Source organism: Ascaphus truei, chromosome 3 (genome assembly GCF_040206685.1).
Source record: "Ascaphus truei isolate aAscTru1 chromosome 3, aAscTru1.hap1, whole genome shotgun sequence".
NCBI classification, from domain to species: domain Eukaryota; kingdom Metazoa; phylum Chordata; class Amphibia; order Anura; family Ascaphidae; genus Ascaphus; species Ascaphus truei.
In genome coordinates this window covers 2,642,332-2,655,770 of record NC_134485.1, presented here as the reverse complement: position 1 = coordinate 2,655,770, position 13,439 = coordinate 2,642,332, and the positions used below count along the sequence as shown (strand labels likewise).

Sequence of the window (13,439 nt, the reverse complement as noted above, 5' to 3'; positions counted from 1 at the left end):
CAGAGCACAGAAAACTGCCCATGGCGAACATATACTTAAAACATAGAGCGCATCAAAAATAAGAAAGTCCAAAAATTATTCCTCCAGAAATGGAACTATACTGAATTCTACGTTTAACCCCTGCGGTGCCAGGGTCTTTAATTCGTAGATCCAGTATAGTTCCCGCCGATAGGAAATATTTCGTAATGTCCTTACAGGAATCGTTCGGGAAGCCTTAGCTCAAACGAATTCTGGAAGAGGGGACGATCCTTGGTTTTGATGTAATTAACCCCTCACACTCCGGAACTGCAGATGCTGGAACTAGGACGTTTCTTGTTGAATCTCATAAGAATCTCCCTGGGCTGCAGGCATCTTTATAGGGTTGAGGGTACTATGCCTAACATACACAGCCAATCCCCCCGTGGGAATAACTTTTCCCACATATCCCAGACTTGCCAGTAGCTCACAAAAAGGGCAGAGGTTGCTTCCCGGTTTGCTCAGAGCATGTGCCAACTTGACACCTAAGCTGCTTAGCATACCGGGCCCAACCTCTTACCTGGCGACAGTAAGTCTGGGGTTTGGCTACCAATTGTGATGCTCCAATACTTCACACCGGTATCTGATACTTACAAATATTCCGGCCACGCTAACACCTGGGGTTTCTGAGGCTTTTCAACTCCGGACTTTGCTAGGCTCTGGGTCACCATCTCAGCAGGGTGCCCATTTGAAGTACGGAGATGAAAAATCCCTCAGCTCATTCCTCCATAACATATGGGCATGTTAATGGATTCATTGCCGGACCGGCAGAAAGGGTTTCCTGCCTTTGCATTTAAAACACCATTGAAATACCATATATTTATAAATGTATGTTATGGATATGCGACAAATATAACATTTATATGTACGTTCATGGTATATGTGTATCCTGTGAAGAGTCACGTACCTGCCGAGTAGAGCGGCCGAGTCCAGAGACCACCACATGGCGAGAACTAGTGCGCCTAGAACCGAGGAGAAGTCACACGGCCATGGCGGTGTCCAGTGCAGCGGAGGCGGTACCTAACAGCGTTCCAGATGAACCGACGACCATCTAGAGCCTGCGGAGCAGTGAGACACAAACCCTTTACTCCCTTCAGGCTGCGATGGAGGTACCCACTGAAGAGGCCCTGCCCGGCGCCTACTTCTACGGGGAGGACCATGATGACCTTCCGGCGCCATCCCCAGCTGATGACGTCTTTCCGGTGCGAGACCTGGACCTGTACCGGATCTTGCGATGTCTCCACCAGATGACGTCACTTCCGAGGCGACTGCCGGAGCGGACCGGGACTGTGCTGTGACCGCTCCGGTGAGTATTGCCCTTTCTACAGACACAGAAAATAGAGAAACAAGGGGAGCGCAGATCATCAAAAAACAACCACACAACTACACAGGTATAAATAGTACACTCTATAAATGACTGGACGTCAAAGATGGTAAAGTGGAATAAGTGAATTACTCCAAGATGGTGGAATGGTATATGTAAATAACTCAAAAGTACTTACACGGATCTGTGTAAGTCAATGCCTCTCGGGGCTTAACTCTGAAGAAAGTCCTTCCTTGGAGTCACACACCTTCCCTTTAGCTGCTGGTAAGCACACGGATCCTCAGGATATTCAATTACTGTACCCCCAAAGTAAAAGAGAGAAACCACAGATAGTAGTCAGAATAGATATTGATGACAACTGATACGGGGATGTTAGATAATCTCCATGGAGACAGTGAATGAATATAGATAAATAATATCAGATACTCACACGGGCCAGTGTGAGTTAAAACCCATACGGGGTTAACTGTAGGCGATTCGGTCTGCTCCTCGTTGTTCAAGCAGCAAATCCTGCGCAGATATCCCCCATCACCCCAAAGATCCCACCGAAATAGATGGACAGTCCGAATTAAATGAATGGTGGTTTAATAAAAAAAACTTTAAAAACACATACAGTAAGTCGGCGGGTGTAGACAGTCAGTGCGGGTGCTTTCCTTAATGGCAGCTCCTTCACTCCGGCATCCGCAGCACGTTGGAGCGTTGAAACGCAAGATGGTGTCTGGAACGCAACCCCTCTCTTCCTGGCTACGGAAGCCTCCGACAGACAAAAAACACCAACAGCTACAGAATTCGAGCAACGCGTTTCGCTTGTCCTGCAAGCTTCCTCAGGCTCTATGGTTCAGGAAGTCTCATGATGGTTTAAATACCCTAACTACCCTGGAAGTCAATAGGACAACAGATGTCCTAATAGTACAAATAGTGATATAGAGAAATAAATATGTGATCCTCAATAATGTAAATATACTAAATGATTAATGTGCATATATATACATATAATAAGCAGAATAAACTTAAACAGTGAATACCTTTAATAACTCAGAAGAGTAATCCATACAATGCATTTAATAAAGTCCGATTTATTCTAAATATTGTGAATACCTATGATGATAAATGTGTATATATATACAGTTAGGTCCGGAAGTAATTGGACACTGATACAAGTTTTGTTATTTCGGCTGTGTACCAAAATAAATTCAAGTTACAGTTAAATAATGAATATGGGCTTAAAGTGCAGTCTATCAGCTTTAATTTGAGGGTATTCACAACCAAATTGGAGGAAGGGTTTAGGAATTACATCTCTTTAATATTTAGCCCCCTCCTTTTCAAGGGACCAAAAGTAATTGGACAATTGACTTTAAAGCTGTTTCATGGACAGGAGTGGGCTATATCTTCTTTATTTCATCATCAATTATGCAGGTAAAAGGTCTGGAGTTGATTCCAGATGTGGCATTCGCATTTGAAAGCTTTTGTTGTGAACCCACAACATGCGGTCAAAGGAGCTCTCGATGCAAGTGAAACAGGGCATCCTTAGGCTGCAAAAAAAAAAAGAAAATCCATCAGAGAGATAGCAGGAACATTAGGAGAGGCCAAATCACCAGTTTGGTAATTTCTGAGAAAAAAAGAACGCACTGGTGAGCTCTGCAACACAAAACGGCCTGGAGGTCCCCGGAAGACAACAGTGGTGGATGATCGTATGACCCTTTCCATGGTAAAGAAACACCCCTTCACAACATCCAGCCAAGTGAAGAACACTCTCCAGGAGTTAGGCATATCATTATCCAAGTCTACCATAAAGAGAAGACTTCACGAAAGCAAATACAGAGGGTTCACCACAAGATGCAAACCATTCATAATCCTCAAGAATAGAAAGACCAGATTAGACTTTGCCAAACAATATCTAAAAAAGTCAGCCCAGTTCTGGAACAGCATTCTTTGGACAGATGAAACTAAGATTAACCTGTACCACAATGATGGGAAGAAAAAGTATGGAGAATGCTTGGAACGGCTCATGATCTGAAGCATACCACATCATCTGTAAAACACGGTGGAGGCAGTGTGATGGCATGGGCATGCATGGCTTACAATGGCACTGGGTCATTAGTGTTTATTGATGATGTGACAGAAGACAGAAGCAGCCAGATGAATTCTGAAGTGTATAGGGATATATTGTCTGCTCAGATTCAGCCAAATTCAGCGAAGTTGATTGGACAGCGCTTCAGTTTACAGATGGACAATGACGCAAAACATACTGCGAAAGCAACCCAGGAGTTTTTTAAGGCAAAGAAGTGGAATATTCTGCAATGGCCGAGTCAATCACCTAATCTCAACCCGATCGAGCATGCATTTCACTTGCTGAAGACAAAACTTAAGGCAGAAAGACCCACGAACAAACAACAACTGAAGGCAGCTGCAGTAAAGGCCTGGCAAAGCATCACAAAGGAGGAAACCCAGCGTTTGGTGATGTCCATGCGTTCCAGACTTCAAACAGTCATTGGGATGAATCATCGGGAAGCGCAAAATATGTGAAGAAAAAAATATATAATAGTGCAATACTGTATATAATGTGATTGACAAGTAATGGACTCCTGAGGAAACCGAATAGGTGAAACGCGTAGAGTGACGCTCACCCCACCGGCCGGAACCCCTGCAAGCGGATGACGTCACTTCCGGTTTTCGCTGGAACGCATCTGTGAAACGCACGCCATAGCGGAGGGGAACCTGTGAAACTACTGAGCCGGTTGCAGAGATCCACTGCGTGTGATCTAAATGCTTTTTTTTAACTTTGAACCATGTGAGTGTAATACCTTCCACTTACCTTTTATAAATCTTTTGTATACAGTCTGCACTATGTCCAGTTTTATCCTTTATTAAGGTCCTGTGGAGTCTATATATTGGGGACATAGACTGATTTCCTGATCGTTTTGTGGGGCTTCTGCAGCACTTAAAGATACCCTTACGTGCCTTTAACCCTCTCATGTTTGTGAGTATTTCATAAATAGACCAGCCATTACTGGTCAATCACATTATATACAGTATTGCACTATTATATATTTTTTTCTTCACATATTTTGTGCTTCCCGATGATTCATCCCTTTCTACATTCCACGAGGATTGACAGAGCAATCCTGCACCAGGTCACAGCCGCATTTCCACATATGTTTGTATAAGTATCACCATTTATTTTACTTAATATCACTTTGTATACCTTGATTTATTTAGAGCGCCACTATTTGATAAGTTTTCTTTTCAAACAGTCATTGCCTGCAAAGGATTCTGGACAAAGTATTAAAAATGAACATTTTAATTATGATTGTGTTAATTTGTCCAATTACATTTGAGCCCCTGAAATAATGGGACTGTGTATGAAAATGGTTGCAATTTCTAAACGTTTCATACAATATTTTTGTTCAATCCCTTGAATAAAAGCTGAAAGTCTGCACTTCTATTGCATCTCGGTTGTTTCATTTCAAATCCATTGTGGTTGCGTACAGAAGGATAGTTGGTGTAGATAGAGCACAGCTGCAGACGCCCTGCAATGTGAAGCAGGGAAAACAAAGCCAGGCCACTCCGCAATAGTAACAAAAAGTGTATTAAGCAAGCAAACACATACAGGGAACAAAAATAGAACAGATAGAACGCACCTACGCGTTTCGTACAATAGTACTTTATCAAGGTGAAGCAAGAGTAAAATAACAGCCTATTTATACCCACCTTAAACACTTCTAATCAACTGGGTTGCGGCGTCATGCGCCGGCAGCTGCAAGCAGTCGCGGCAGAGTGACGCGCATTCACAGGGATCAGGGTGTATCAGGCAGTACATAGGGGCTGCCACGTGACCTCCGTCGCATCATAGGGATGACGTCATCAGCGTGCGGCACGTAGGCCAGTCACGCTGACGCAGAGTCCATCTCCATTAGTTCGGGATATGTCACGTGATCCTAATAGTTTTTTTACAACACAAAACTTTATTAGTGAAACATAATATGTAAACAAACAGTAAAAAAACATTAAAAAAACCAAATCAATGGCTGGTTAATATGATTTCACAAACCGAGTTTTAACAAGAGACTCATTAGACTATTAAGTCACAGACTCCCAGTCTAGGTATAATATATATTATTGTAGAGATTTGATCTATATACTTTCATTGAATAATATATTATAATAATAAACAGATACAGTCATAATACCATACCCATTCCTGGGACCGAAATAGAACCTTGCTAGTTCATGGAGGCTTGTAAAACAGATGTATATATATTATTATTACATCATGATAAAAAACAGTTTGTAGAAATAGAAAACTTGAAGTACAATATACATTTTGAATTTATAATACATCTAAGAGAGGAGAAATATGATACCTATTATGTGTCTTATATACTTTAATTAAGATATGAACACAGACTGGGATTGCATAACTAATATTAAGCAATAGGGTGACGTCACTACTTTGCACAAATTTATTTCATCACTAAACACTAATAGCTTTAATCTCACTTTCACTTATTCGTTTCATATACAACACATAAATTATTTAGATCTTTGCTTATATGTGGACACAACTTTAAATATTCAAACTACATTATATCGGAAACCCAACTCAAGAAATACTTTTCTGAGACCCAGCAGCTGTCATCCTTCAAACATGTTCCGGGGGATACCCAAGAGTCAATTCATCAGAGCTCGGAGAAATTGCTCGAGTGAGTCTGACTATAATCATCAAGTAAATGACCTATATTTAAGGTTCCTCAATAGAGGTTACAAAAAAGCGGATCTGGACAGATCACTAAAGGAAGTATCCAACTTAGACAGAAGTTTGCTGTTGAGGAAAGAACAAAGACCGAATAGGGACAATGTTAGCCCCTCATTTATTACCCCGTATAGCAAACAAGCGCCAATAATTAAAAAAATCTTAAAAAAACATTGGAATGTGCTGACCCTAGATCCAGTATTGAAACCACATATCATTTCGGGTCCTAACGTAGTGTACAAAAGAGCCAAAACTTTGTCCAATAGCCTGTCCCCTAGTCTCTTTGAATCTAATGAAGACAAAAAAGCAGTTCCTAATTTACCCCTCGGTACATACTCCTGTACACATTGCAAGGTATGTTTAAAAATGAAAAATGGCAAACAATTTTGCTCATTTAATTCTGGTTTAAATTATAACATAAAATCCTTCATAAATTGCAATTCAACATTTGTAATTTACCTTCTGCAATGTGGATGTGGGCGACAATATGTCGGGAGAACAACAAGATGTTTAAAAATCAGAATTTTGGAGCATTTACGTCTAATACGGATGGGTGATCAGAGTCACCCAGTGTCTAACCATTTCCATAATTGCTCACTAGGTAACACTAACTCCTTCTCATTCCAAGGAATTGAAAAAATACCTATGCTCCCAAGAGGTGGTGACAGGACTAAGTATTTAGACAGACGTGAATCCTATTGGATTTTCACCCTAAAGACCAGAATACCCCTGGGTATGAACACAGAGTGGGATCTAAGTCATTTTTTGTGATTTTTTATGATTATTAAACGATTAATTTAGTTGACTTTATGAATATATCACAGTAAATGATTTTTATCCCCCCCTCTTTTGATTAACAAATGTATTACCAATTATGAAATTAACATTAATAATTAAATAATTTTGATTGATTGATTACACTTTTATTTTATTAATCAATTTTTTCTTTAATAATGTAATAATTTTCTAATGAATTTTTCATTAATTCTATTTTATACTGATTTCATATATATATTTTGTTATTATAATGGTCTTCAATGATCATAGTTGTATCAAATACTGTCTGATATTGCTTAATATTAGTTATGCAATCCCAGTCTGTGTTCATATCTTAATTAAAGTATATAAGACACATAATAGGTATCATATTTCTCCTCTCTTAGATGTATTATAAATTCAAAATGTATATTGTACTTCAAGTTTTCTATTTCTACAAACTGTTTTTTATCATGATGTAATAATAATATATATACATCTGTTTTACAAGCCTCCATGAACTAGCAAGGTTCTATTTCGGTCCCAGGAATGGGTATGGTATTATGACTGTATCTGTTTATTATTATAATATATTATTCAATGAAAGTATATAGATCAAATCTCTACAATAATATATATTATACCTAGACTGGGAGTCTGTGACTTAATAGTCTAATGAGTCTCTTGTTAAAACTCGGTTTGTGAAATCATATTAACCAGCCATTGATTTGGTTTTTTTAATGTTTTTTTACTGATTGTTTACATATTATGTTTCACTAATAAAGTTTTGTGTTGTAAAAAAACTATTAGGATCACGTGACATATCCCGAACTAATGGAGATGGACTCTGCGTCAGCGTGACTGGCCTACGTGCCGCACGCTGATGACGTCATCCCTATGATGCGACGGAGGTCACGTGGCAGCCCCTATGTACTGCCTGATACACCCTGATCCCTGTGAATGCGCGTCACTCTGCCGCGACTGCTTGCAGCTGCCGGCGCATGACGCCGCAACCCAGTTGATTAGAAGTGTTTAAGGTGGGTATAAATAGGCTGTTATTTTACTCTTGCTTCACCTTGATAAAGTACTATTGTACGAAACGCGTAGGTGCGTTCTATCTGTTCTATTTTTGTTCCCTGTATGTGTTTGCTTGCTTAATACACTTTTTGTTACTATTGCGGAGTGGCCTGGCTTTGTTTTCCCTGCTTCACATTGCAGGGCGTCTGCAGCTGTGCTCTATCTACACCAACTATCCTTCTGGACTTCTTATCTGATGGACTGCACGCTACTGATCCTGAGAGTGCCCCCCCCGGATGTGCAGGTAAAGTGCCAATGTGCCTTATCTAAACCCTGCTATTCAATGGACATAGTTCCTTCAATTATATACTGCTAGGGTGTTTATTGTGTACATCACAGTGGCTGTCCCAACTGACTCCACTTGTCACTTCCCCTACAGCTATTACGCATTATTGCCTTATTGAGGGGCACTCCGTCGTCGCCAGACCACCAAGCTTATGGTCTCAATCACAATTATGTTACAGAAGTTACCGGTCTGATTCTGAGCACCACATATACCACATTTCCTTGGTTGCGTACAGAGCCAAAATTATGAAAATTGTGTCAGTGTCCAATTATTTCCGGACCTAACTGTATATATATAAATATAATGAACTTAATAAAATAGCCCATGTCGTGATAAAATTTAAAATTTGATCAAACATAAACCTAGAGCTCCCTCTAGTGTCCTAATATATGAATTGAATCTTTCTTTTTCAAAAAATGAAATTTCTGAACAATAAAACTACATATTTCTATAGTGAACTGAAGTGTAAATTAATGAAATTATTATTGGACTCCCTCGATATGTGTATTAATAACTTTATTTACAGTATTACTCCAATTTAAGAAGAATCAAAAAGATATGTCCTCATGCAGTTTCAAACGGGGGTAGATAACCTTGCTGATCAGGAGAGAACTAGTGAAGTATCCTCCCTTCTACAGACGAAACGGATGAGTATATCCACCTGGTTATTGACCGGGGGAAGCGGAGGGTTACCATCTCTGGCTCTACCCTGGTCCAGAAGGCGGGACGTGGCCTAGCAAAGCTTCAGGACTTTGTCCTGCCCCCACGGCCCCAATCCTGGACATTGATAAGTCTCCGGCCATACCCCCTGCGCTGCACCCAAGAACTAAGGTACCCTGAAAACCTGTCCTGCCGGTTCTCCCCACAACACCGCAGAGCACTCAGCCCTTCTGTTGCCACACAGGTACAGCACTAACACCTAAATGGAGTAGCCAGAGAAGCAGATGACCCCAATCTCATTTAGGGTGGGGGTACAAGGGATACATAAGCAAGATAAATACTCCAGTTTTTCGCTGATTGATGTATCCGGGCCATAGTGTCCTAACCACGGAGCCACTCTTTAGTGGTAACTTATAAGTGGTAAAAACCCCACAATGCATCTCTCCCAGCCAATTGCACCTTCTTTGCTTTACCATGAGGCTCCCCCTGCCTGAGTACAGGGGGTGCCTTCTGCAGTACCAAGCCAAAGAAACGTGTGATACAGCAGACAGGAATTTACAGGGTTAACAGTCACATAGCTAAAGTCTGAGTAACAAACTCCCCGCCCTGTGTGCTGAAAAGGGGAAACCCGTCCAACTGGTTATATGAGAGATAAGAGAGTTTCAGTTTCATTTCTTCTTGCAGCTTCCAAGCATGGCGTCTGTTGGTCTGAGAGAGGAGCTAACCTGCCCCATCTGCCTGAGCATTTATACCCAGCCTGTAATGCTGAGATGTGGGCATAACTTCTGCCAGGGCTGTATTGGGAGTGTGTGGGATTCCCAGGGGGGATCTGGACTTTATACCTGTCCTGAATGCAGAGTAGAGTTTCAGGAGCGTCCTGCACTGCAGAGGAACCTGAAGCTGTGTAACATAGCGGAGCGTTTCCTTTCTACTCAGCCGGAGCAGGAGGAGGCTGTGATCTTCTGCACTTACTGTGTTACCTCCTCTGTACCTGCTGCTAAAACATGTCTGCATTGTGACGCCTCCCTGTGTGATATTCACCTAGAGAGACACAGCAAGTCAGAGGAACATGTCTTAACAGAGCCAACCACTTCCCTAAAGAACAGGAAATGTCCCGTCCACAAGGAGATCCTGAAGTGTTACTGCACTGAGGATGCTGCCTGTATCTGTGTGTCCTGCTGGGTGTTTGGGGAGCACAGGGGACACCAGGTGGAGTCGCTGAATGAGGCTTCTGAGAAAAAGAAGGAGAAACTGAGACATGTTCTGGAGAAACTGACCTCAGTGAGAGAGGAGACTGAGAAAAGAGCCCAGAGTCTGCAGGAACACAGGAGAGAAGTGCAAGAAAAAGCAGCTGGGGTAACAGCCCGAGTCACTGCCCTGATTAGGGACATCAGGGAACAGCTGGAAGTCCTAGAGAAGCGAGTCCTGAGTGAGATCACCAGGTGGGAAGAGCAGGTTTCTCTCCGAGTCTCTGGTCTAATCCAGCAGCTGGAAATAAAGAAGGAGCGGCTGTCCAGGAAGATGCTTCACATTGAGGAGCTGAGCAACATCACTGATCCATTAACTGTCTTACAGGGACGGGAATCAGACAATGCTGACTTCTGTGATGCTGAGGAGGGAGGTAATGAGGAAAGAGAGAGAGAGGATTATAAGGTCCCTGCTGTAGGGGATTTGTATGAGGTTCTGATCCCACTGACCTTACAGAGATTATCTGATATTGTAACCGATCTAAAAGCAAAGAGCGGGTTCTGTGTGCAAGAGGCTTCAGGCATATTACTGGATGTAAATACAGCGGGTAATTATGTATCTGTATCAGGTGACCTGAAAACTGCATCCTGGTCAGAAACAGACCAGTTACGCCCAAATACACCAGAGAAATTTGTGTTTAATAATCAGGTTTTAAGCAGCAGGAGTTTTTCCTCAGGAAAACATTACTGGGAGGTGGAAATCAGTGAAGCAGGGTGCAGGAGGGTAGGGATTTCCTATCCCAGTATAGAAAGGGAAGGAATTCAGTCCTGCATAGGATTAAATAAGAAGTCCTGGTGTTTGCACATGTGGGGTAATAATCATTCAGTGATACATGACACAATAGAAACACAGATATATTCTGAGTCTCCCGTGCAGAGATTAGGAATATACCTGGACTATGAGGCTGGGCGGCTGTCCTTTTATCAGCTGTGTGACCCGATCAGACACTTACACACCATCACTGCCACCTTCACTGAGCCTCTTCATGCTGCGTTCTGTGTATGGTATAATGGCTGGGTCAGAATCAGGAGCTAGGAATACTGATGCCTGCCCAGCAGGGGAACCCATAGAAATAGTATATATAATATAGTACATAGAAATAGTATATATATAATATAGTACATAGAAATAGTATATACTGTATATAATATAGTACATAGAAATAGTATATATATATAATATAGTACATAGAAATAGAATATATAATATAGTACATAGAAATTGTATATATAATATAGTACATAGAAATAGTATATATATAATATAGTACATAGAAAAAGTATATGTAGCCAGGTCCCCCCTGCCTGTCAGCACCCCCCTCACCTTGCTGGCGATCGCGGGTGTCGCCGAGTCCAATGGCGACCCCGCCAGCCGATCGCAAGGGTGAGGGCGGTCAGGCTCCTGCTCGGGGGTTGCCGGGGACGCGAGTGGGACGGTTGCCGGGGACGCGATCGGGCAGTTGCTAGGGCCGCGGTCGCGTAGCGAGGGTCCTGGCGGCTCGCGGTGAAGGAAGCCGCCATTACGGCTGCTGTTGCGCATGCGCAGGAGCTGGATAGCACGGGAGGCCCACAGACAGGTCGCGCATGCGCAGTAAGAAGCGCACGAACCCTAGCCTACCAGGGAAGGCTCTTGGAAGGGACTATAAGTCCCATGAGCCTCTGTAGCACCCCATGTGACACCAGGGAGCCAATAGGGCTACAGGATGACCCTGCAGGAGCAAATAGATACATTTTGCGGGCTTGGAGCACGCAGTTCAGTCAGATCCAGGAGCAGCCACGGGAAGGAGGTAGGGTGCAGGAGTCAGTGACTCTCTGCACTAGGCCAGCAGCCCCCAAGGCCCGAGATAGCCCTGAGTCACCCAGTAGAGTGAGTGTTGTCAGGGACAGCCCTCAGGTTAGGGATCCTGTCACTTACGTTCTAGAGCCAGTTAGGGAAACAGCAGAAGTTGCGCGTCCGTCCAGAGGTTTGGGCTCAGACCTCCGCCGTCGTTGCAGTAGCCATCCGGGTGGGATCGCCCCGGACGGTAGCCCCTGCATTCAGCCGACATCAGCCGACGGATCCTTTGTGAAGTTCCTTGGCAGGCCCGGGCACCAGAGTGTCCGGCAGGTAATCCACAAGTGCACCAATGAGTCCTCTCATATTCACATGGGACACAGTGGCTGCGCAGTCACACATACACATCTCACTTGAAGGGTGGGGTAATACTGTGTGGGGCTACTGGACACTGGGTGGGATCATCCGGTGACGTTTGGGAAGGAAGTTAGCGTCCTGCGCGACACAGTTGTCAGTGTCTCCTCTAGGGAGGACCACCTGTTGATACATGTGCATCTGCTTATGGTTATGATATGCAAGTACGTCTATGGTTACTGTAAGTAAAGTCATTGATTGGTTACATACGTTGTGCCTGTTATTTATATGTGTCCTGCGAGGAACAATTCCTGCTCTGCTAGGAACCATCGTAGATGGAGGCGCTGCACCGAGTACAGGGTTACTCTTAATATAATTGCCCCAGGTTCCCCGTGGTGGAAGCTCAGCCCTCCTGTGAGCCTACAGGTAAAGCACCACACCTGGAAACACTGTATGTTCTCCGCACCCACACTATATCTGCGTATTGGGTGGGGTGGAATACCCGTTACACATATATATATATTATAGTACATAGAAATAGAATATATAATATAGTACATAGAAATAGTATATATAATATTGTACATAGAAATAGTATATATAATATAGTACATAGAAATAGTATATATATAATACAGTACATAAAAATAGTATATATAATACAGTACATAGAAATAGTATATATAATACAGTACATAGAAATAGAATATATAATATAGTACATAGAAATAGTATATATAATACAGTACATAGAAATAGTATATATAATACAGTACATAGAAATAGAATATATAATATAGTACATAGAAATAGTATATATATAATACAGTACATAAAAATAGTATATATAATACAGTACATAGAAATAGTATATATAATACAGTACATAGAAATAGTATATATAATACAGTACATAGAAATAGTATATATAATACAGTACATAGAAATAGTATATATATATATATAATACAGTACATAGAAATAGTATATATAATACAGTACATAGAAAAAGTATATATATAATATAGTACATAGAAATAGTATATATAATACAGTACATAGAAATAGTATATATAATACAGTACATAGAAATAGTATATATAATATAGTACATAGAAATAGTATATATATATATATAATATAGTACATAGAAATAGTATATATAATACAGTACATAGAAATAGTATATATAA

The 13,439-nt window shown here is 41.7% G+C and overlaps 1 protein-coding gene across 1 annotated transcript; it reads left to right on the top strand.

Moving 5' to 3' along the window:
* Positions 1-9,547: 9,547 nt before the first annotated feature.
* LOC142491236 (E3 ubiquitin/ISG15 ligase TRIM25-like) lies at positions 9,548-12,502 on the top strand. The gene has a single exon (XM_075593504.1). It carries the CDS (start codon positions 9,565-9,567, stop codon positions 11,152-11,154), a length of 1,590 nt encoding a protein of 529 aa, XP_075449619.1. The 5' UTR covers positions 9,548-9,564; the 3' UTR covers positions 11,155-12,502.
* The last annotated feature ends 937 nt before the right edge of the window (positions 12,503-13,439 follow it).